This window comes from Accipiter gentilis, chromosome 23 (assembly GCF_929443795.1).
Source record: "Accipiter gentilis chromosome 23, bAccGen1.1, whole genome shotgun sequence".
NCBI classification, from domain to species: Eukaryota; Metazoa; Chordata; class Aves; order Accipitriformes; family Accipitridae; genus Astur; species Astur gentilis.
The window spans coordinates 17,894,921-17,920,408 of NC_064902.1; the positions used below are offsets into that span (position 1 = coordinate 17,894,921).

General features: G+C 44.2%; 2 protein-coding genes across 2 annotated transcripts in view; one reads left to right on the forward strand and one right to left on the reverse strand.

The window, feature by feature from the left end:
* Positions 1–25,488, forward strand: part of SLC25A26 (solute carrier family 25 member 26) — a 171,758-nt gene that overhangs the window by 110,499 nt on the left and 35,771 nt on the right. The window lies entirely within an intron of this gene.
* LRIG1 (leucine rich repeats and immunoglobulin like domains 1) overlaps positions 1–25,488 on the reverse strand; it is a 94,471-nt gene that overhangs the window by 17,585 nt on the left and 51,398 nt on the right. The window contains exons 4-9 of the mRNA XM_049826073.1: positions 15,040–15,177; positions 13,835–13,978; positions 11,412–11,555; positions 10,413–10,556; positions 5,263–5,406; positions 1,234–1,314 (exon numbers count right to left, since the gene is read on the reverse strand). Of these exons, the coding sequence (XP_049682030.1) occupies positions 1,234–1,314; positions 5,263–5,406; positions 10,413–10,556; positions 11,412–11,555; positions 13,835–13,978; positions 15,040–15,177 (795 nt within the window). The remainder of the gene's footprint in view (positions 1–1,233; positions 1,315–5,262; positions 5,407–10,412; positions 10,557–11,411; positions 11,556–13,834; positions 13,979–15,039; positions 15,178–25,488) is intronic.

The following is a 25,488-nucleotide window of genomic DNA, read 5'->3' on the forward strand; positions in this document are numbered from 1 at the left end:
AAAAGCTTCAGCAACAGAAATCAAGGACTCTCCCACCCACTGCATCTGCTCCTCTGCCTTTTTTCTAGCAACTTGTGGGAATATTTCCCAACTCCCTGTGCATGGCAATTCCTACTGGCCTCTCTCTCTCCCATACTACTTCTACCTCCCTGCCTGACTCCCCCAGTTGTTAAGTCCTTTTCTGCCTTCTCCCTCACTTTACTTGCAGCTACAACTTGGTTCCCCTCTCCTTGGATCCAGTGACTCCCCTCAACAATGATCAAATGCCGTCTGTGTCTGTGACTTCCAATTTTTCTTCTCCGTCTAAGCATTACATCCCCACGAATCCTGCCATGGCTCTTCCCACTCCCCCAGGAGTCTCTAATGAGAGCACGACAATATACCGCCTGCCAGGATTCATTCTAGCCATCTGCTATCCATCGAGGTACTTTTACTGCACCTCTGGCTGTGCCATCTCAGCATCAGAGACAGCGTGATGGGGGGGTGCTGAGAACTTAAACAAAGGCAAGAGGTAATGATTAGAAAGACTCTTGATTTGTCACAAGCCATCAGAGACTTCTCTGACAGGACTGATTTATATAGCCGATTTCAAATGGAATACGAACAAGTACAGAGCAATGTGAAAATACTTGCAAAGGCCGAGCAAGCTATAAACATTTGCAAGGCGCATGCTTGCCTTAGGTTTCTTTTTATCTCTTTAAGAGCCTATGCCCCATGGTGCCTTTTATTGTCACTGCACATGGAAGCAAGCCCAAAAGATCACTCTCAGAGTATCCCACAGAAACGAATCCTGTTTCAATCCTCTGTTGTAACAGGAAATGGGGTGATTTTTCTCTTCTGTTTATTGTCATTTGCTGCATCAATCAGTGCCTCGCTGAAGATTGCAAGGGGTCTTTTTTGTTGCTGCTTGCTTTTTAGAAGTGAGGAACAGTTGTGCTGAGTCTTATAGATGAAAACAACTTAAGTTACTCTCTCCTGTGTCTCTGAACTAACTACAGTATGTGGCACCATCTGTTCATCGCTTTAAAAGGACTATAATCACCTCATATCTGCTTAGAAACACAAGTGCTTGATAACCACATTTGCACTCTTGCGGTGAGCCTGCAGAACTACTATGTCTCAGGTTTTATCTTGTTCCAAAGGGAGGAAGGCTGCATTGGAGGGGAGAGACCCACCACCACACAAGCACACTACACAACAGCTTTGCAGAACTTCAAACCCAGGAATACTCACAGCTTGCTTAGGTTTTCTAGGCCTGTAAAGGCTCCATTGGTGTCTTCTATTGTGCCCGAGATGTCGTTGTGGTCCAGTTCCCTGGGGAGAGGACAAGAGAGAGCTCATAATCGGTGTCTTACTCCTAGACTCATCGTTAAAAAGAAATGGAAGAAAGTTTGGAATGCCATACGAATAGCTTCCCATTTTCTTCTGACAGCTCTCAGAAAAAGCAGGGTCCTGCAGCAAAGCAGCGCTAATCACTTTTCCTCCACTGAGCCATGCTGAGATGGTGCATTCCAAAAAGAGCCCTGGCTTTTTCCTAGCTGAAACCCTCTGTTTCTGAAACAGCAGCAGTAGCAGATAGCTACTTTTTAACAAGTAGGTTTCAGACCTTTTCTAATTCTGTGCATCCAAACAAAAGGAGGAAAAAGAAAATAAAGTCCCAAAACTAAGCTGAAAGAAACAGCTGTCCTCAAATGCTACTATCATGAATTAAGATTAACCTTGGCTATTCCAATGTATAGATGTATTTATCTATAGCTATATCTTAGGAAGAGGATTTGGTGTATTTTCTATGAAGTTGCATTTTTTTGTGGCAATGAACTGGAAAGCTCAACAAAGGAAAGCACCATCATCCCTACACAAGTCTAACTCTCTGTATAACTACTTTTAAAAAAAAAAAATGAGTAAGAATTCCTTTTTCACAGTTAGCTTCTTTTGGCTTTCAAATTGACCATCAATTACAAAAGTCAAAGAGGTCTGAAGAAAAACAAGCACACAGAACAAACAGAGAGATCCACAAAAGCTGTTTAAACAGTCTGTTTAAAAATCCTTCCCTCCTAGCTTTAATTCCAGCTAGCAATGAATACGCAGCAACACAGACAGAAATTTATCATTTCTAACGTTAAGTAAAAAGAAAGGAAAAATAAATAGGCTTTGTTGGTTTTGTTACATCACTCTGATTTAAAACCTGGCAAAACCCAACAATAAAGCAAACTTAACCATCCAGATACAACACACACACACCCCCCCTCCCCCCCCCCCCCCCCCCCCCCCGAACCCTCGGGTACTTCTTTCGCACCTTTTGAAGATTATTATCAGAACATTTCCAGTTTAAAAATATGAAGACCAAAAAAAAAGAAAAACCAAAGCCCCCTGCATTTTGCAACATTCCAGACACAGGCATCATAATGTAGCTCCTGGGCTACAGAGCACAAAACACAAGAACAGAACAGAAATTTTAAAAAAACCAGTTTCAATATTGGTATGGTTTTCCTCAGCCAAGATGGGGCTGAGACTTTTGCTCTTAGTACCTAAGCTGGCTGAAGTCTTTACTTGTTTCTCAGCTTTGGTGTGTGAACTAAAGATGTGAAGGGAGATGGCCAAAAGCCACAATTCCTCTTTCTCAGCTGGCTTCAGCATGAGACATGAATCTCACATCCCTGGGGAATCCTGGACTAAGCCAGCATCATTGTGGATGTCAGGGTGATCCGTAGGTTCATCTGTGCCAAAGGGATGGATAAAAACTCAACATCCCTGCAGGGTGTGGGCGCACATAATGCTGTGGTGGCATAAGAGACAAGTCCAGGAGAGACGCTTTGATGTGCTGACATTTTCAGCGCCATCTGAGTGGGGCAGGAGCAAATACATCCTCCTGGAGCTAAGTTTCTACATTTCCCCTATGGTTGCCAAGCCAATGCCTGTTGTTCTGTTTGGTTTTTAAGGGCAAATCCCTTCTCAGACATTTCTCCTCTTCAGCTCCACCACGGGCTACTGGTCTTTGGACCAGCAAACCCTTTCCCATGGCAGACACAGACAAGTGGGAACAGCCTGTAGGACCTCTCCGACACACGCTTTTATTAATTGACTGCCACACATTGTGTTTTCTTAAAAAAGGAAAAGAAAACGGTATTGCTTGTTCATCCAGAGGCAACTCAAAGGTTTAGTGTTAGAAAGGAGGAGTAAAAACCTTTTTAACAAATGAGTGAAAATAGAGGGAGAGAGGAAAAGAGTGGGGTATTTTGGCCTAGGACTCTTTGTATTCAAACTCCTCTCCCAGCCCCTGTTGCCAATTTCCTATTCTTTCTGGCTGGCTGAGCTTGAATGCTCACAGCCTTGTTAATCATTGTGCTCCGAGGTCTCTGGGTCTGACCTCTATTTGAATAGCTCCACATTTCAGCAGTTTCACACCCACCAAAGGCTCCCCAACAATAGGCCATAATTAAAGCATGCTCGGGTCTTTTTCACCAGGTGCAGGACCCAATAGGCCTTTCTCTTTATTAAATTAGAGCTCGCTCACACACTCCCTCTCTGCCTCCCCCCTCTGCCCTAGACATAAAAGAGGCTCCACATTCACTGCAGAGCAAAGAGAACTACCAGCTCCCCTTCCCCTCCATTTTTCTTTGGAAACCTTTAGTTCCGCTCTTGACAGCTGCCTCAGAGAGGTCCCCTTCTGAATGCCCAGTGGCTGAAAGGCTTTGGCTTAAGTTTAAAAAAGGGAAAAAAAGCAAACAAAACCCAAACTCACTTTCCAGTCACTTCCTTCACTGTGAACTTCAATAAAGGAGAGAGTAAGATGCAAAAAGTACTGTGAAGAGGGCAGATCTCTCTGTTCCCATTTCCTTTTAATTACTCAGGCCACAATAGGCTTCTGAAGAGGAATAAAAGTATCAAAGTGCATTTTTTTCGTCTGAAGGAAGAATTAAATCAGCCTGCTGAACTCAACCAGCCTGGGAGTATGGACGGTGCTATAACACAGATTGTGAGAACTTGGTGGTGTGCCAGATGAAGGTGCTGAGCCCATAGCCTTTGGAGACAGAAGGAGAGCAGCCAGCAGCTCAGCAGGTACAAATAAGGGAGACAGGGGCAACACAGCTGCAGGAATGGACAATTACTAGAATTGGATTCCCCATCTTCTGATGTTTCTAAGGCAAGCCCAGATGTACTTCAATTTAACACAGCTTTTGGGTTTAACAGTGTATAATAGTACAATTCTACAGCTGGCATTCCAGAGGAGGTCAGATTATCTAATGGTCCCTACTAGCCCTAAAATCTTAGAAGTTGGTATCCAGACTAGCAAGCGCATTTCCAGTGCCACATTTCCAGGTATTATGTTGTGTCAGTGACTTTAAAAAAGAAATCTCTGGTAAATGGCCATAGCCACCACTGGACGGTTCACGTGCAATTCAGTATTGGGGCGCATGAAACTTTCCTCTTGATAGCATGGCTACTTTGTTGTTGTTCAGGGGTTACCAGGAAAATCAGAGCAACAGAACAATTCATGACCCAAGTAAGCCCAATTCTCCATTAAAGATTTCTGGTTACTCTCATGGTACCTGCAGCAGCTTCTTGATCCCACGGTTGGACCCAAGTCTGGTTGAAGCTTCATGCGCTGTTAACACTTCTGATATAATCAGATCCCAAACCCAACCTCTGAATTTCTTTGTGTTTTTTTAATTCTTCTTAATACCATATCAGCCCACAAGTTTATATTTATTATTAAATTAAAAAAAAAAAAAAGAAGTAACAGCATGCAAAAAATGCTCGATAGCACATTTAAGTGGATATTCAAACTTCCAGTGTTGTCAGTGGAAGGAATCATTTCCTACTCCTCCTGAGTGCAGAATAACCCAACAGAAACTGTCCTTTCCTAAGAATTTTAATCAAAGTCAATATGATAGCAAGAGAAATTCTGCTGTTAGCTGAAGGACTGAAACCTCAGGGATTTTTGCTCAGCTGGGCTAGATTCAGGATCCTATCCTATGTTCCCATGATTTTACTCTGGAGCCCTCTACTCTGAAAGCACCCTACAACACTGAGAAGTCCAACTGCAATTCTCCTAACTGCTCTTAATTAAAAAGTACAAGTTCACTGAAGCTGAATAATGGGGTAAACACAACAGCTTCTGAAGACAACAGAGCAGCGTGCAGGGCAGTTTGACACTGAGGACACAGGCACCCAAAGCAACTGCAAAGCAGAACAGTTTGGCAGAACACAAACTGTGGAGGGAAGATCGGTGTTAGCTGACAAAAGCTGGGAGCAACTTACAGGACACGTAGGTTTTTGAGTCCCTTGAAAGCACCTTCTGCAATATGATTGATGGAATTGTGGCTCAGTCGTAGTACGTGCAGTCCCCCAAGGTCTGCCAAGCTTCCCTCATCCAGCCTGGTTAGGTTGTTGTAAGAGAGTATTCTGAGGGGAAAAAAACCAAAACGACAGCCCTTGTCAATCCAACCAGTATTTTCCAAACTCGTCGGTGCCACTCAGCGCCTGCCTCCCACTACCACCTTACAAAAGGCAACGTGTACTGGGTGGATACATAACAGCTTGACTAGGAAATAAGACTGCAGTCTGCAAATATTCCCACAAGATACCCATGGGGCAGCCCGGATGACCATAACAGAGCAGGAGGCATTTGGTACCCAAACATAGGGAAGTCTTCTGTACAGGCAACAGAGAGGCTCCTCCAGAAGTGAACGAGAGCAATAACCTAATACGCATGCTGTCAGTTATGTCGGGGACGTGCTAGTCTTTCTCCTGAACAGCTAGGTTTAGGGTCTGGGAACACCACCCCTCCTCAGTCCCCTGGTTGTGTTCAATCCTCACTCCCATTTGGAGTCCCGCCAAGGCTTACAGGAAAAAGCAGTTCCCTCCTTCCCCACGCCCTGCAAGGTGGAGAGTGACGTCAAACAAGACGGATTTTGAAGTTCACCTGCGCTCTTGGCAGGGTACAGACTTCTGTATTCAGGAGGTGTCTTATCGTTCTCCACTCGTGCACAGCAAGCCCCAGGCGTCTGGGTGTGGGTGTCTCCACAGCCTGCTCCACCCCACTCCAGAGCCAAAAGCATTTCACCATAAGGCAATTGAATGCTTCCTTTCATGCAAAGGAAGGAGGTATCTGTTGTAAACCAGCCGCCTTCCCTCCCGCTCCCCTTTGTCAGAGTGTACAGTCTGCTTGAAATCTTCTCCACTTAAAAGTGACTAATATTGGAAGATTGGGTTTTTTCCTAGTTTTCCATCCATCTCTTCCCCTTGCCTGTATTATCTCTGGGTTTGGAGATTTTATTTTTTTTTTTTTTTTAAGCGCTACTCCTGTTGCAGTTTGGAAGCTAGTAGGAAGAAGCTGCAGTTTGGAAGCGGTTTTTCTCTCCCAGCCAGGGTGCAGATGAGGCTTCTGAGATTTGACACAGAAGGCAGGCCATGGGAAGCTACAAACCATTGCAGACACCTCACACACTATGCAACCACCTTATATGCAAGCAGTAAAGCTGCAGCATTGCTGATGTTGAAGACCAACTTGGCTCATCAAATGAGGGACCTCCTGGGGTAGCAGCAGGCAGAGTCACTGGTCAGTGACCTTCAGCCTGAAGCATTCACCCACAGCTCCCTGCTGTGAGTATATTCCTCCTGATCTCTGGATGTCACTGCAGCTGGGTCAGCCCTGCAGGGCTACTGGCAGGTAAGTGTGACCTGCAGTAGCCTCAGCGCTAAGTTGCCTGCACGCTGACATGTGGGGTATAAAGTGGCATTCATCTACATACCACTGCTCACATTTTCTCAAGTTTATCTCTTTACAAAGGGCAGTTGCATAGGATTTTTGCAAATACCTTAGTGACCTGGGAGCACAAGTCACTTCAAAAGATGTCAGGGTTTGGGCTGCTAAACTTTTCAAAAAGTGGAGTCATGCAGCTTGAACGAGCACCGAAATCCCTCATTGTACAGACAACAAGAAAAAAAACCAACCAAAAACTCACTGCGTTCCAAACCTCCAAATTCCTCTTCTAGTACTGCCTGTTAATGAGTCTGCTTAAAAATGTGTCGAGGGCTTGCATGAAAGTTACTGCGAAGCCAAAACCTAAGTCAAAACAGACACATACTCTGAAGCACTGAGAGTGTCATTAACTTGGCAAACGAGCTGACTATCTTTTAGCTGTGTGAGTAGGCAGAGGGCAAGCTTTGGAAAAAATTCAGCAAAGATTAATGAGTTTGAAGAAGGTATGGGACAACATACTTTCATTCCTAAAGAAGTTGTAGTGTTAGTTATGAAGAACTGGCATCCAGTCAAAATTATGTCCTCACCTGCGATTAAAGAATTTGGCAAAAAAAAAAAAAAAAAAAAAAAAAAGTGTTCAAAAGTAATCCTAAACCTGGCTGAGAAAAAAATTGTTCCTTTTGATTCTCTACAGAAGAGTTCACGCCGCAGCTGGTGAAGGCATGTTACCTCTGTTCGTTCGGACGCCACCTCAAGATGGATGGACAGCAGCAGTATTTAGAGGCCTCTCTCAATGGCTGCAACCAGATGGAAGGTTTCAGGAACTAATACACCTGGCAGTGACTTCCTTCAACATGTAAGGGCTCTGCTTCCTGCCAATGGGACAGGCCAATTTGCAAAAACGGTACGTTTCTCTCCTCGGCAGTTTAGATTACCTAGATTGAGGGAAATCAGCAGGTCTCTGCTGCTTCCCCTACCTTGTCATTTCTCCACCAGTGAGAAATCACTGGAACAAACAAGTGGAAATGTTTATCTACACAGCCCTTTTGGCCAGGCGAGGAAGTGGGAGAGCAGCACGCCAAAAGTGATACATAAAGGGGTTAACCAGAAACCTGTTGTGCAGCTGGGGCTCCTGCTGCCAGACAGTTCTGGACCCGGTACATCTAACACATTTCATTCCCATTGACCAAACTACAGGTAAGAAGTGAAAGGAAAGACCCAGCAGCCAAGTCATCATTTACCTCTGATGAAATCCTATGCTCCCACTGTGGATTTTTCCATGATGTTGATGCCCTAGCACCTGACTGGTGAATACAATCAGCCCTTTCTCATGCCCATAACAAGGCAAGAGCTCTCTTTCCTTGTTAGCTTTTACATCAGACCAGAGCCTTCAGGTCATGTTTTCTCCCAACAACTAAAGGAGAGACAACTCATCCTTCAGATGACCACCTCCTTCCTTCGCACAGATAAGCAGGGGTCTAGCCACCTCTCTTTCTTCGGTCAAGGACTTTGAAATTAATTCCCCGTACAACCACAGACAGTGCTTTCTGATAACCGAAACCCAGTAGATTTAGCAATAGGGGAGGTGAGCAAGGATCTTTTAGTAAGGAATGAAACATACACATTCAAAGAAGTGCACAGCGGCAGCCTAGATGTATCTAGCGCTTCCTTTCCTCACCCTTCAATTTCAGAGCAGACCACTCCTACAACTCTTTGGCTGTGAGAGTTTCAGTTAGGAGTATCTGATGGCTCCCTGCAGCAGCCTTACCCTAAAGGCAACACCTGCAAGAGCTTGTAATATTTTGCAGAGATGTGTGCTAACACCCACATAATCGCCTTTCAGATCTCAGCTAACATCGTCTCTGGCCTCACACTCTAGCACAATCCTGTTTGTCAGGCTGAGCATGCCCCAGTGGCTCCTACCACCTCACACCACCAGGCATTTTCCAAATCTACCCCATTCTGCACCAGCGCAAGCGAGTCCTGCGCTGGGTTTCTGCAGTTACTGCAGAGGATGGCCTCTAAGGCAGGACAGCTCACCGTTAGCACTACTTGTTGGCAAGAGATCCCAATCCATACCTGACAAATAAAGGACTCGGTATGACGTGCAACCTTCCACCTAAACCTTGAGGGTTTGCAAAGACAGTGTCAGGTAGAAAGGCAAGCATAGCTCTCCCTAAAAGAGTTCTGATGTTAGCTCTGCAAGATGCAGATGGGGCTTACCCATCCCATCTGAGCCCAGGCTGAAATAAAGCTCCAACATAGGCACCAGATATCGGGTTTCCAAGAGCAGAAAGCTCCCAGAGCTGTGCTACTAACACAGTGCAGTGATCCGAATTTGGCTATTCCAGGGATCCAAGGGTGAGTGCCCCTAGGAAAGCAGTCTCCCCTTTTTTGATGCCTCAGATTTAAGCAGGCCACAGGGAGAGCACAGTGCCGATTCTGATCCGTTGCCTTGAAGATTTCTCCATTGACACTTCCTTAACCTAGTAAAACATCACTTGAGAACCTGCACACGAAGGAACAGTAGCTGTCTATAGCACCCTGCCAAGCAAAGGAGCCCTTTAGGCACAGACAGTTTCACAGCAATTTGAAAAATTAGGTAATTAAACAATCACATATGTATTTAAGGAAAACCAAAAATAAAATATGTCCTTGTGCCTCCCAAAAGTAATCCACATCTGAATGAAGAATTTGGGTTCAGCAGAAGATCACAGCTGGTCACTGGGCTAACACATTAATTATACAGCTTCTAAACTTAAAGGAATGACATATGCCATGTCTACCTATCTCTGAATCCACATCCCAAAAAGGTTAGGGATTCACAGCTGGGTAGGCAGATACCTACCTTTAGCTGGAGTTCAGAGTGAGGCCTCTGAAAGCAGTAAGCTGTTTTACCGTACTGCTTTTTGGTGGATAGGAGAATGCCTAACAATAACAAGAGATTTCCAAGCACCAAGCAGAATAAATTACAGTTCCACTAACCACATGTCAAGTTCTCCAAAGAAAAAAATGAATCTTTCCACAGTTCCACCAAGGGGATGACAGCTACTTCTGTAAATACCGCAAGCATCCACGCGTGCCTCTTCAAAAAGGGATTAAGCTGTGCCACAGACCCAAAAGATGCTCTTCTGGGGCTGTCCTCAGCAGCAAGGCTTTCTTTCGTTTATCAAAAAGACTGTATTCACAGCTGGAAATCTCAGGAGAGCAAAGGCAACGTATTTACTTTTCAACAACTGAGCCCTACAGGAAGGGTAAACAGGAGAAACAAAGAGAACTGCCTTTAAAGGGCCAAATCTCTGCTGGTTAAAAACGTGATTGTTCTTTGTAATACAGAGGATAAAGCAAAGCTTCCTTCAGGCTGTACAGTCGTTATATAGCAAGCTGTGCAAGTCTTGTAACTAGCTAGCTAAAAAGCATTGGCAAGCCACAGATCACAAACTCTCCAGGTCTTTTGGCACTGTATACTTTTAGTGGGTTCTAGTCTTTGTTTCTGGTGCAAACGTATTTTTAAATCAGGTGCTCTGAAGGTCATAACATCATGAATAAGGGCATCACTTAGGAGGCTGCAGTTCCTGCATTTCTACAGGTTGTTACAATGGGAGCTGTAAGCCATGTGATTGGGAAAAATCCTTACTCCCCTTCCCTGCCAATGTTAGATTAGCATCAAACCCCGCCCAACCAACCACAACAGAAACCAACTTACAGTTCATGAAGCTTCTGACAGAAGCTCCAGCCATCAGGGTTGATGCGTGATATGGAATTGTTACTGAGGTGAAGCTGGTGCAGAGATGAAAGGCCATAAAGAGAGCCACTGTTTACTTCTGTCAGGCTGTTATACTCCAGGTGGCTGTAGAAAAAAAATCAGAAGGAATTGACAGATAAGCAAATGGTCAAATGCTGAAGAATTTCCAACAAGGATTGGGATTTTAGCCATTGCTACACACCTTTCTACATACCCATGTGGACACATGCATGTGCGGGCATTTCCTGCGCAAGTGAAGGATAGAAATTCAAGGACAACACAAAGGAAATGCCCAGAATGAGCTGTGACTGCAGAGGTACGCTCCGCTGCAAGTAAACTGGGCTTAAAGCATCCCATTCAAGTTTGTATTTGCGGAGTCTTAGTTGTGTTACAGCAGCATCCAAAAACACGCTGCCTTGATCACTTATGACCTTGCAAACACACTTGAAAGCCAACTGTGTTGGAAATTTCAAGCATTTCTCTGCAATAACTATTCAATTTGTTCTCTTGTATGGAAAGAACACATCCCTGAGACAGGCCAGCTTGATTTCTAGGTATCCCAAGAGGCAGAATAATCAGGTCTGCAACACAGACTGTCCATGTATCAGTCAAAACAAATTTGCAGAAGCCAGATGAGCTTTTATTTAAAGACCAATTGAGATCTTACTGAATGTCCAAAATTGTTGAACTTTCAAAGGAATACTGCCACAGCTTGAAAAATGGGACTTTTTTATTGAACTCCTGGTAAAGCCATGAGCTTTAGTAAACTGTGGGTCAACTACACAGAACCTGCTGTAGCATGGCAGAGCTCTGTGCATGCAGGACATACAAGGAAGCATGAGGACTGGCACAGGTGCCCACAGGTCTCTGATGGGAGTTCTTGCAAAAATGCAGAGAAGGACATGATAGCAGGTAAAGTCTAGGCTGTTTAAGGAAAAAGAGCACATCTCTCCAACTTACAGAACTTGCATCTTGGCTAGACCCCAGAAAGCCCCATCAGTCAATTTGCTTATGTTGTTGCGTTGGAGTTTCAGGACTTCCAAGCTGTCCAGTCCCTGGAACGTCAGTCCTTCAATCAGGCGGATGCGATTCCGGTTCAGCTCCCTAAAATTACCAAGGCCATACAAGTTTATTAAATCCCAGTCCTTTCTCACGAAATCATCTGTGCAGCGTACAATGGGGACAGCAATGCCAACAACTCCTCTGTCAACGGTTCCCAGGAGACAGCAGAAGCGCACAGGAAATTTTCAATCCCAAAGCTAGCCAGGGAAGTCAGCTGGGTGTGATCGCTTAAATAAACTCACCCGGGGACAGACTTTCACCATAGGGAAATAACAGAGACAGTGCAGCAATTCCTCTTCATCCCTCCTCTCTCTGCATTTTTTAAGCCATTTATCCTTTTCATCAATTTTCACACTTCATCTTCTCTCAAGCAGAGACACCATTTGAACCAACACAGTTAAACATCAGCATTATTTCCCTTACAACCCATTGTTTTTACAGGACTTTTAATAGCCCAGTAAAAACGTTCTCTGAAACAAGCGGGTGCCATAAGAACAGTGAACCCAAGAGGAAATTTTATGGCTAAGTTTGAAAGGAAAGCTCTCAGTTTCCCTGACAAACTTCACATTTTTTCCTATTATAAGAAACCAATAAAGAGTGAAATAAGTTGTTTCCAATAACAAGGCAGTCTTAGTATTTTGTGTATACAAAGATCTCCAACTTGGTTCATTAAATTTCTTTTTCTCTTTTTTTTTCCCCTGGGTGGGGAAGGAATAAATTTCAGGAATAGCTGTTTTCTGTTTAGCAACGTGAAGGTTTATCATCACAGCATGCTTTACCAACCCATATCAAACAGTCTTATGGACTGCTAGTCCCAGACATACCAGGTGACAGCCCAGTTCCATGAAGTCAGCGGAAAACTTCATCGATGCAAGGCACTGAAGCTGAAGATAGAGTTTTTAAAATGGATACCTTTCTGCACATAAAAGACTAATCTAAGGGTAGTTCCCTATTCAGCATTTGTGTTGAAGAAAATGGTGGAGGTTACAACATCAGAACTTGTTTTGGAAAACATGAGGAAGCCATAGAAATTTTAAGCTTACTTTTTAACTGCCTAAAAAAACAATGTTAAACTTGCACTCAAATTGAGTGTGATTAAAGTCAAGTAAGCAATTAAAAAGTTTGCAGGCCTAGAGACTCTTGCCTTACTGCACTTCCTCGGCTATTAGTGAACTATGCTTTGCCAGAAAAAGAACTGTATACAAACTCCACAACACATCAAGTCTGTATAACTTGCAATTCATTCATGTTTATTTCTAGTGTTAAACAACCAGCTGTGAGACTGTCTTTAAGAGTACCAATTACTCCAACTTTCTGTGAAAACTGTGTTCCTAAACAGATTGAGTTGACCCTCATTTTTATTAGTTTTGCACATCATGCAAACAAACACAGCAGATTACAAGCTCTCAGTCAACGGACAGTAACTTCCAACTGAGAGGCGACAGACTTTCAAGATGCATATGCTGTTGTGTCACACTGTTCAATCCCAAATTGGCTATAAATCCTACATGTATGCAAGCACAAATGCACACCCATTCTTTAGATACATCTTGGCTTAAGGATTTGTCTCTCAAGTGGTTACCATTTAGAGGCATGAGTTCCAACAGCTTTTGTGGACTTTGTTAACAGACAGAGGTTGACCTTTGCCTATCAAATTTGATGGAAAGACTGCAACAGGCCTCAGGCTGGGCCCATTTCTCCAACAGCAGCAGAAGGGAAAAGCTAAACCATCAGTGCTACTATTTTAAACATAAAGCATATTTATAGCTGCAGATGTCTATGTGTCCCCATGCAGCTCCTGCCATACAGACCGCAGGTAGGACAACAACGTGTGTGTTAACTCATCTAGAGTGCTATTTTCTCTGCCCAAATATCACCGCACAGTTTAACAACCTTCCGTCATTGCTTTTTTATTGCCACATAAAGATACCTGTGTGGTCTTGAAAAACTAACATGGTAGCTGAGCCCTGTCACTCATAATAGAAACATCTTCCAAATCTCTCCTGTGTCACAGACGCCAGCAGCTTTCAAGGGAATGGATTTGTCTTATGCTGTCAAGTGCACAAGATGCTGATGTCTGCTGCAGCATCCCTCCTTCCCACCTGATCAAAAGAACGGCCTGAAAAGCCAATAGTTACAAGACAAGAAGGACCCTCTCCCAATGTGTTTTACTAGGTGCTGGCAGAGGTCTACTGCACAGTGTACTCTAAGTTTTATAGATAGCAGGTGAGGAAGGGTGACATTTGGTGTGCATATCCTCAGGGACATTTTGTCTCCATAAAGTGTGGCTGAGCTTAATTAAAGTGTACATTTCTACTCACAGTTGTATTAGCCGGGGTAGCCTGAACGCCTTGACAGGAAGCTGAGTGATTCTGTTTTTACTCAGACGAAGTGTTAGCAGGGACCGTGACAGACTATCAAAAGCACCAGGCTCCAGGGTGCTGATTCTGTTGCTCCCCAGGTAGCTGCAATAAATCACAGCAGAAAAATGAACAGTTCTGTCAGAAATCTCCTTTTATCAGCATTTAGTTGGTCTCCAGACAGGCTGGTGAAATTACAGTGGTGGCTTCAAATCAGTTAGATTTCTGGTTGCACAAAGAGCACAGTGCCTTTCCCAGAGCCATGTGACGAATGTGGAGAAGTGCTGCACACTTCCCAGGAGCTCCTTGATACCCTCCTACTTCAGCAAGGCAATTTGGAGCAGAAGCCAGAAATTGGAGAATACTCCAGTGCGGCATGACTCTATTCATTCCCCGTTTTTCCCTCAGCATCTGTCCCAGGGCGCTTCCTTACTTGGACCCTAGTCTTAGCCACAGAGGCTGTTTTTACAGGACAACAGGCAAATATCAGTCACAACACCACTCTCTTATATCCTCTTACAACCAGGGGCAGAAACTTAGGTGCAACCTTTAACGCAAGCAGATTATCTGTCTGCACCTCTTCAAAAGTACCTAAAATACAGATTATTTTATGTTTCCTGGAAAAGGCAAACACCTCTATTGGGAGTGTGTTACTCTGCTTAACCCCTGGCGTTCTTCAAACCACCAATGAGAGGTTTCTGTTCTTAACATTCAGTAGCCACTTGAATGATGAAATAGTCATTTCCCCTTCCCCTCTTCCAGATGCACATGGGCTGATCTGGGAAACAGCACATATACTTCCCACTGGGGAAGAGACACAGGTCTGCTGCAGACAGTTCTTCTGGCTTCTAGTTCTCCAGCTGTAAAGACACCCACACCCAAACGATGCAGGATACCTTTCCTCTGTTACAACATTCCCACGCAACACGATTAATAATAATCTGCATTCTTTGCAGATACATCAGAAACCAAAAAGACAGAGCTCAAAAAGTAACTTGACAGTAAGGACAACGTGCTACCTTCTAATTCTCCTTTGCGTTTAAAATCCTGACAAATAACCCCGTACTTTGTATGTTCATTCCCTCTCCTTTTTTTAAAGAAGGTTTGAGGCCCTTTTCTCTGCTGTGGTAACTCAACAAAAGCTGTTCCCAACAAGAAAAACTCACAGCTCCTTTATGTGAAGTCCCTGTGGAAAGCAGCCGTTTCGGATTTCCGTGATGTCATTGAAACTCAGGTCCAACGTTTCCAGGGTAACGTAGGGCTTCAGTTGACTTGCTTCAATGCTGCGGATCCTGTTGTGATGCCTGAAACAGCAAGGAAGAGAAATGGAGACAATTTAGTTCTGTTAGAAAAACAGAAAGACTATCTGAGGCGGCAGCAGACCCACAGGCTGGGCCCTGAGTTCATACAATCGGACCTACGGTGCTTCTTCAACAACTGTCTGAGGAGAAACCCACACCAGACAGACCTTCTCTAATCCCCATGCTGTTCCTATGGCTAGAGAGACTAGCTCACAGATATTTGCAAGCTTCCAGGCACTTTTTCTGGTATGGTGCAAGATGTTTCCCTTCTACAGAACTATTGACTCCATTCTTCAGTTTTTCTTCCAGTAATTTGGGCTCAGTCTCCTACAAGCCTGCACTTCTCGAATGGATTTGTTACATGCAAGGACTGCAGGGCTGGATTTTAATCCCACAGGCAAGGAACACTGATGAATGGTTTAAGCAACCTGCCGATGTTTTACACAGAGGATGGGATTTTCAGAGCAGGAAACAGACAAGTAAATACGATCTCAGCAAAAGTTACAAAACATTGTTTCTTTAATTCCCAAAGATTCTTCTGAAAACTCCCAGCTTTAGACTATGTTACAATGATTTGTAATGCACAGAAATACTGTCAGAGCTTACAAATGTTCTTGCAAATGTTTACTCATCTTTTGCTACCTCTGTCCCACTGTGCAATTAGGACAACTCTGCACTGCCAGTGCTCTGCGTGAGCACCAACTGCAGGATCAGACCCTGTAACATCACCTGCATTTGCTGCTTTACCATTCTAATGTTTTTCTTCAGAGAAGGTACTACAAGCTCTCCTCAGGGTTTCCACAGCCACCAAACAGTTAAATACCTCTAGACCTCATCTGTACTCAACAAGGTCTAACTAAAAATCCCGAGTCCTTTCCTCTGACTGTTTTCTGTCCTGAATCAGTAGAGAGTACAGTAATCACTTAAAAAAATACATTGTGCATTAGTCACAAGAAGTTGAGCACATGCCTGATGTGAATTTAGACCCGTCACTGATATTACTGGCAAGGCTACAAGTGATGCACTCCAAACAGAGACGCTCACCGGACACTTGAGAACTTGCTGAATAAGAAGAGATAGTAGAGAGGGTTCAGACAAGTACTGTGCCTTAATCCAGCCGGCTACCTACTGAGTAACCAGAAGAGGAGACAACAGCCAGTGAGAGCACTCTTGAATGCAAACCAGGACGTCCCAGCTCTCACGACAAAGCATCAGCTCTTTGAAACAAAAAACTGACAGATGAGCCAACCACAGCCTTCCAGGCACTGAAGCTGATGGGTGTCTAGGAGCCTGTCTTCTCCAGCCTCTTCCCCATTTCAAGCTCTCCCAGGGGTTCAGACAAGCCCCTTTCAAAGAAAACCTCTCCCACCAAAAGAAAATACCAATAGCACAAGGCAAGGGACCTGCTCCCTGCACTGTGATCTGCTCCTTTACCCTCCCTGTTATTAAAACCAGATCATTTCACCACAACATTTGCTGGTATCTGTAACAGGAAGAGGGTAAAAACTGCATCCCCAAAACAATTTGCTTTCTGGAGACTCACCCTTGAAACAGCCAGCACACAACCCTCGCTTATACTGGGGGAACATTTGCAAAAATGCTGCTTTGACTGAAGAGTTTAAACACTACTTAATTAATTCAGTGCAGGCTCACAAAACATTAAGGACACATTTTACACCACTACAGCAGTGTGCTGCTAATATGATGCAAAAAGGTGTCAAGTAAAATCAAAGGAAAGTCATAACTTATGTCCCCGAACTGGTTATTCCATGGGTTACAGGCACATAGGTCTCTATGGCCACAAACTGTATAAAAGGCAATAATATGGCTACTATTCAAATAACCAATATTCACTTACAACTAGGAATAAAGACTGAATTTTCACATTCACGCACATAGTAAAACAGAGGTCCAGTGAATTTCTACTATAGTGAGACTAAAATAAAGGAAAAATTCACTACACCCAGAATTTTGTGACCTCCATAAGCTGAACAAATGGGCGAGGGGGATTTCTTTTCCCTAAGAACTAGTTTCTTTTGCAATGTACTCGATTAGTAGAATCAGTAAGTCCTAAAATTTAAATCTTTTTTCCTTCTCAAAAGAAGAGAGTTCATTAAATGTGTGTATGACTGACTCAGGAAAGTACCTCAACATCGGCATAAGTGAAAGCAAACGCCAAGCATGTTCTCTGGAGCTCTCCTGAAGCAGGGGCTGTGAATTCAGCTCTGATCTCATCTAGGCTGCGATGGCTGAGATGAATCTGGCCGTAAATTAACAGGAAATGAAGGCTTGTGCAAATGAACGTGGAGTATCTATAAATTACCTGATAGTCCCTGTGCAGGGCAGCTAAGTCTCCAAGGGACTGAGAGCACAGAGTGAGTTTGGACATGAAGTGCTCTTCAGAAGCCAATGTTATTTTTTTGGAGTATTAATATTCCTGTGCTTTAGTTGCTCAATGTATATCCAATCTGCCCGCCTGCCAGATCTCCCAGCCCATCCCAGAAGACAAACCTTAAGAAGGGAAGAAAAGGACAGGAAAGAACTGTATTGTTTGAGCCATGTTTGCAGATTCCAGGTGACTTCTGTCCATTTGCCTCTTGCTTTTCATGTGCTACAGCTGGCAGATTAGATGGATGCATTATTTCGCACAGGAGAAAAACAGACTCCTTTCTCTCCCTCTCTCTGTCTCTGTCTCCTTCAAACATGGGCTGACTCCAAATGTAACTCTCGGCTCCAAACACCATCCCTGGCCAGTCCCAGCTGGGGAATGTCAGACAGTTTGCTGCAAAGCACTGCACCCTCTCAAAGCACTGCACTTCAAACAAAACCAGCCGGGCTGACTTTTCCTATACACAGCATGTGATATGAATGCAACATCATCCAAACTTTTTACTAGCTTGATTACATTTTGTTTTTCATTCTTTCAGCAAGAGCTGAAGTGTGATTTAACCCTTGCTGTTATTACTTGGATCCTTTCAGCTCATCTGCCTTTGTTCCCAATCTCATCGCAAGGGTGTTTTACAGAAAAAAGACCAGCAACGTTATGACTTCACCACTCCCCTTTAGCAGTGACTGGAAAAGGGCTGGATTTTTCCCAACTAGCTCCTTAGTTTACACTTCATTGGCTTCAAAGGTGACGGATCAGATTTTAGTACCAAATGCTGAAACCAGGCTTTAAAGCACAAATTATCGGTGCTTCCACAACCAATTTGCCTCCAGGTGTCTTTTCTTCTCCCCACTCCTTAGGTATCACAGCCTGGAAACAGCTTTCCCTGTCTCACTTCAGCCAGTGTTACCTCAAGAGTATAGGGTGACAGGGCTTCAATGCGAGATTGAGCAATTGGAGCTGGGAGCAGGAGCCAAGTCTCTTCATTTCTATTCCCAGCTCTGGCACTGACTCATCTGCCTTGGGCAAATTTCTTAACCCCTCTCTACCTCTGGTTTACCATTCTGTATGGGAATGTAATACCAGACTAGGATGATGCAGGACCGCCTTCGCTTAGGACTAAGAATTTGGCTTGAAAGCAGCTCAAGTGAAAAAGAAATCATAGCAACTGAGGAACCCATACAAGTCCATTTGGGTTTGCTCATGAATATGGGAGCATCCGGCTAAAACAGTTGAACTTCCCAGTTCATACCCAACCTCATTCCCGGAGACACTCCATTGCAGCTAACAAAGATCTTGAACTGTAACATCTTAGTGCCAAACTAAGGTAACTCAAAGTCAGCAATGGATTACTTTCACGCTCTGAGCTGCAGGCATATGGCACTTGTTCACGAACCGCTTCACCCTGAGGTCAGCACCAGCTACAGCTGCAAACGGAGAGAGGAGAGCTGAGGGAAGCTACCCTCCAGCCACCACTGCTTAACCCGCCTGCACCCTGGTTCAACACCCCGAGGTAGCGCAGTCTCTTAACCCTTGCACTTTGCACTGCTCTTGAATAGACACCTCAGGATTCCAGGAGATTTGGATTAACCTCAGCCAGCTCGTTGCTGAACCGAGCCCGTGAGGACCGCGTCAGGAACCGAACGCACGCTCTGTGCTCCTCTGGGCTGCTGCAAGACAAAAAAACAAGTGAAATGTTCCAGCGGAGCCAAAGCGTGTTTGGGTTTGCTCTAAGTCGGGAGGGAGCCGAAGGGGGTGGCAGGAAAACAACAGGTGGCGCAAAGTCAAAAGCTTGCAGCATTTCCAGGAATCTCAGCTTGTATTTTAGTGGTAAAGTTACACTTTAATCCCGGTGGGTTTCCTCATTCGAAGCGTCTTTATGAATATTTATTTGATAAACAGGCTGTGAAATATTTTCCACTAGACCTAATAGGAGAAGAATTCACCACCTTCTTTGCAGCAAGCCTGTCCTTTGGAGAACTCTAATCAGTTTAATTTAGACCATGGCTTCAAACTACTTGTGTGAAATCGATGCAGAGAGCAGCGCAAAGACGCCGCTTTGTTGTTTGAGCCACATTCGCTTCCCCTCAGCAGCTGCCCATTAGAAAGCTGACAGCGGAAAAATCAAAGCAAGCAGACCCTCAGATGGGAATGTATGAGGGGCTTTGGTTGGACTGATTTAAATACAATCAGCACAAAACCTCCTGGTTTAGACAAAGCTTGAATTAAGGCTGCCTTGGCTGCTGGGAGTCTGCAGCACAAATGTTTGGTGTGAACTGAGGCTAAGGCAGGCAGAAGTCACATGCTTGGCCTTCATGTAGTGTCAGCTTACAGAGCTGGCTGGGCTGACAAAAAAAAAAAAAGTAAGCTGTAATACAGCAAATCTATTAAACCAACACCTGTTACAGGCATCAAAAATAAAATCAAGCTTCAAAAGAGAGGCTCCGCATCTTGGGTAGGGTTCTATTAATATGCCAGCACATTTTCAAAATTAGCATACGAGAGAGATCACAAGGCTAGAAACAGATTTAAAAGTTCAGGGTTTGGTTAATATTTCCATACCGGGTAAGTATTGAAGAAACTAAATGCTGGAGCTAGGAAGAGTTATGGGGTTTGCTACTGAAGGATGGGCAAGGTTTGGTGTCAGAGACAGGCCATGCAAAGAGAGCGAGATCAAAGGCACCGTAACAGGAGACAGATCACATACACTGTGACTAACCAATGCCTGGAATTACCTGCCCTCCTCCACCTTCTCAACTCAGAGAAAACGGAGGTCTAAGATTGATCCTCCTAGAAACACTAAGGAAAATTCAAGACATGAGTTCCTAAACTCTCACCTTAGCTGATCTGCCATCTGATTTTAGCCCATCACTCCCTACACACACAAAAAAATAATTAAAAAATTTAAAAAATAAATAAATCATAGCTTCAGACTAGAACGCAATCTGAGCGGTTTTCCTGACAAGGATAAAGGGGAACTGATAATCTGGAAGCTGTGTTTGTGTTTACAACAGCAGCAACAGAAATGTTTCTGTTTGTTCTGGTCACCTTATTACAATCAATACCTGAAGATTTGTCCCAAGTGATTCTTATTAACGTATGAAGAGAAGGAAAGATGGGAATGTCATCGGGACCTGGACATCAGCTCTGACTCAAAAGATCGTCCAGTTTATCAATGCGGAACTTCTTACGTGATTTTAACATTTTACTTATAAAATTTTTTTTTGCTTCCAAAGACTTTTATTCCAGAAAAATTCCTCCTCTGTACTGTAACTTGTGAAAGAGCTACCTAGGTGTAGCAAAGCTATCTCTGCAGCAGAAGATGAAGTAAACATGCAGGTGACACTCTGGAGATCTGCGGCACACCATCCTCTAGTTCTTCACATGAGATCTTCCCTGAAAAACTGAACTACCCAAAGTGCATAAGCCCTCATGCTTCCCAACTGCCCCAGGAAAGCCCCACTAGCTGTCTGACACTTTGCACTATCATGTCAGCACTGCCAGGATAATCCATGAGGCTCAAGATTTTGTACCATTACAAGACTGTACATTTTTATCCAACACAACATGAACTGTATTTGCTCACGGCAACAGCCCCACTGTCCATTCAGAGTAAGGCCACACGGGTTATTGTCCAGGCAGGAAGCAAGGATGCATGGAAGCAGCCCCCACTTTTCTCAGATGCTCTGAATCACTCTTTCCCCAAGGAATCCTGGCAGATTCCCAGGCTGCCGCAGATACAGCTCTGTTTGTTCAGGTGCTGGCTGCACACACAAGAGCAGAGAAGTGACAGGCCAAGCAGCCACTGCATTTTAGGGTCAGCCACAAAAAAAAAAAAAAAAAAAAAAAAAAGCCCAACCCACCCAACATACCACCAAAAAAAACCCCTGGCCTAATTTTTATGGGTATCCTAACTTTCCCTTAAAGGTTTACATGCTCTGTAAGAGGTTTACAGCCTCTGTATGTCGGGATCTTCCCTCTCCCTCGCACTCCTTCAGAAAAAGGTCTTTCTGAGACGCAGCAAAAAAAAATCCATGATGGTTTTCCATGACTGTTTTTCACTTAAAACCATCATACATAAGCATAAAGCAAGAACAGGCTGACGGAGCTATTCCAACTACATCAAACTATGGCAGAAAGGCTAAAGACATTTCTCTATCTGCTGTACATCAGCTTCAAAACAGATATATTTCAGGGGGCTTTTGTTCATCAGGTTATGTTCTCACCCTGTGTTGGTAGTTTAGGATGGACAAGCATGAAGCAAACTACCTCCAGCTATATGCAGGCTGCGACAGACAGGAGGGTCAAAAAACAACAGGGTTTGTTTGGTTTGGGGTGGTTTTGGTTTTTGGAGGAGGGTGCAGAAAAAAACCACAAGCTTTCATGGTGAAGTGACTGCATCTTTGTTCCAGGTCATGGATGTTTAGAGTCAGAAAGCAGTCTGGGAGATGAGATTTGCTAAATCATCCCTTTGGACCTGGGAGCAGCAGCCACCTGCAAGTCAAGTCAGTGACGCTGCAAAGGGCTGCGTTATGTACTCCTTATTCCCAAAGCAAACTATTACTCACACAAATAGTTTCACTGCAGTCAACAAAACTCTTCATGTGAGACCAGTGTGACACAAGGGCTATGTTTTCACTATCTATTATGGGCTACTCTGTGGCCACCCACAGGACCAAACTCATCTGCCTCTCACATTGATGGACTGCAACCATTGACCCTGGCGCAGTCGAACTGTGGCCTCAGAGCATCCTTGGGCCCCAGGTACCTGATCATGGGCAGATGTTATCCTCCTGCCAGGCATGCTCTCATAGCTCTTTCACAAGGCAGCCACATGGATGAGAGTTAGGCAGAGATCAAGCATGCTCCTTCAAAGCTGACTTTAACAGCAGCTGGACATAAGCAAGGGCCCAGATTTGACAAACACTCATTAAGGGCTTTTGTTGGGTTCAGTATGAACTGCATGAAGGAAAGCCTTTCTTCTCATGTAACCAAAACCACCACATCCAGCGAGATGTACACATTTTCTTAGGATATTTCTGCACTAGCAGTGTTTATGTAAACTTTGACTTGTTAGATGACCTTATGCTGTGTGTTAGATCCACTGAGGTAAGTGATGTAATTTTTAAAAGCTCTCCCCCTCACTTTGATCTGCATTTACTCTCACTGGACTTTTTTGACTTGCCACCATATGATTTTGGCTATTTTTTTGCAATATGCAACTTCCTGAGCCTTCAGCATTCAATTCCATTAACAGAGCAAAATGCGTGGGACAGGCACCAGTAGAAGTTAGTCATCTTTAAAACAGAGGCTGTCTTATCTCTTCAGCAGATTACACAACCTGTTATGACATCAAAGCAAATTAAGATTCCTGAAGACAAGACAGTCTCTGTTATGGGTACAGTCCCCCCATCAGCAACAGGGTGGTTCCAAGAGAACCAGAGTTTCTGATCTCTTCTGGTTACACTGGATGTTTCATGGAGATTGTACTCTGCAGAGCCTTTTTAAATGATGTATTCACAAAGGGCACAGATCCATTAAAAAGGCTGTGCAAAGCATCTTTCATTGTCTGTCACAACTTCTCTGTAAGGAGCTTTCCTGAATTTTTATGAACTCAATACCAGAACACAAGTTCATCTCCCTGTGTGCAGCTCTACCTCAAAACATCTCGGTGATCATCTTCAGAGTAACTGTGTGCATCTCTCAATGGGATGATGTACCTGCTAGGGCTGGGGCAAGGGATCTTCAGCAGGGACTGCCCAACTTTTAATGCAGCTTGGCCAGTGCTCTGGCACAAGGGAGGGAGAGGAACTCTAAAAGTCACTGAGCATAATCAATGCTGGTTTTGAAAGAGCCAGTTTGTGAACACTCATAGTTACGCCAGTCTTTCACCCCTTCTCCTCCAGTTCTCAGTCCAAACCACTGTTCTTGTCACTCTCCATCTTCTCACAGTCCCTGACCTCAGTCTGGAGCAAGCACTGAGAAAGGCTGCAAAGGAGAGTAGAGGCCCTGGTGAGTGCTGAACTCTGCTAAGGAAGAGAATTTTCCTATGGGAATAGAAGGAAGAGCGTCATGTAAGGTAAATGGCAGTTCTCATACAAGAATGCAGGAAACCACATAGCTCTGCACCAGCTATCTGAATGGGGTCAAGGGACTCAGCAGAGCCTCTTTGAGGGAAGGCCTGCATCGGTATTTGAAAGGGATCATTCAGTGCTGGCAGATGACAGTCAGGTCAGTGTTTCTATGTTCTATATCTCATGTCTTTGGTCTGCTACTCTCCTGCTCTGCCACTGGCTTTTCCTCTTGCACTTTTTCCTCGAGGGCTTTCTTCTGCTCCTTATACATGCCAGCCAAACTCAATTTTCTATCACAAATTAAATGCATAAGCCAGTCCTTGAAGCCAAGAAAGAGCCTATCTTCCCCCCTACCAGTTTGCTGCTCTGATGAGTTCAAGCTCTCCACAGCCCCACACTTGCACAGCACCCGGCACAAGGAGCCACTCTATGTCAGGGCTGCTGCCTAGCCACCCCCCCACCCTCCCCCCCATCCTTAACACTGGCCTGAAAGATGAGTAAGGTTTGTGATGAGGAAGAACAGACACTAAGAATCAGATCCAGCATAGATGTCAATTTAACTAGCCCAGAGCAGAGGCTGGGGCAGTTACCCTGTCCCACTCCCAAGCAGAGACAGCAGCCTCTTTTCATTTTCATTGCAGCAAGCTTTGTGCTTCTCATCAACAAGGGCAGCGTTTTCATTTAAAAGCCAACAGGGTCCAGGATCACAGGGCATGTAGGCACTTTTATCCTTAAATCCTGATGCTGATCTTAGTTTCTCTTTGTGTAATAAATGATCAAAGTAAAGAAGATCCACCACAGCCTAGTGAGTGCATGTGTTTTGTGGGTGGCTTTGTTTTGCTTTTGTCTCTCCACAGGAGTGAGGAGGGGAAAATACACAAGCGGAGAAGCAATTTAAGTGCAAACCAAATGTAATTACTCTGCCCGTGATACTGCAACATTAATCCAAACTGTAATTGCAAGCAGACTTCTTGATAGCATGCACTGTTTGTGCCTGAAAGCCATGATGTGACACAGGGGCTCTTCCCACTTTTGACAGCAGCACAATGAAGACAGGTAGATTTAACTACACAAGAGCTCTGACTCTGATGCTAAGGCAGATAAATAAAGGACAACACGCTTGAATACATCTACTCTCCAGGCCATCGAACTCTCAAAGTCTCATGGGACTTGCGGCAGAAGTTGCTAAAGACTTGCCCCTTGAAGAAGGCAGCAGTTGGAGAAACACATTTTTGACTGGCCAGTCAAACTCCTGTTAACACTTTAGAGATGTAGATAGGCTGGCTGGTTAGTCTGTTCCAACATGACACACACTTGTGCTCTGTTGAAAGGGCTTATCTGTCTTGTCAGCAAGGTCGCCAGAACAGGGATAGCCTCTGGGCAGACTTCACTGTGAGCTCTGCTCCGCTGAGATTGTTCAAGCCTGCAAGAAAGAACAGCTCCTATGTGGAAAAGCAATGGTCAAGTTAGCAAAGAATGGTCAAGTTAGCTCTTCTTAACAAGTCTAGGCACACTGTTATGAATAAAGCACATCAAGTATGAAGGATGGTTTCAGGAAACTGCAGAACAAGGTGTCAAAAGACCCAGGGAACAGAAAATTTGAGCTCCAAAGTGGAACTGCTATTGTGCTAAGCCAGGCTGGTGTAGAACACTATCTGTTCAAGCTTCCCTAGAGCAGATCTTCTAAAATCAGTGGTAAGCATTTACTACTACTTAGCCAATAAGTTCTTCAAGGTTTTGGGGGTGTTTTTTTGGTTTTTTGGTGGTTTTTTTGTTTTGTTTTGTTTTTTTTTTTTTTTTTAATACAACCATTTACTTCTTCAGTTCCTCTTATTCTGAAAAAGAGGACAACTG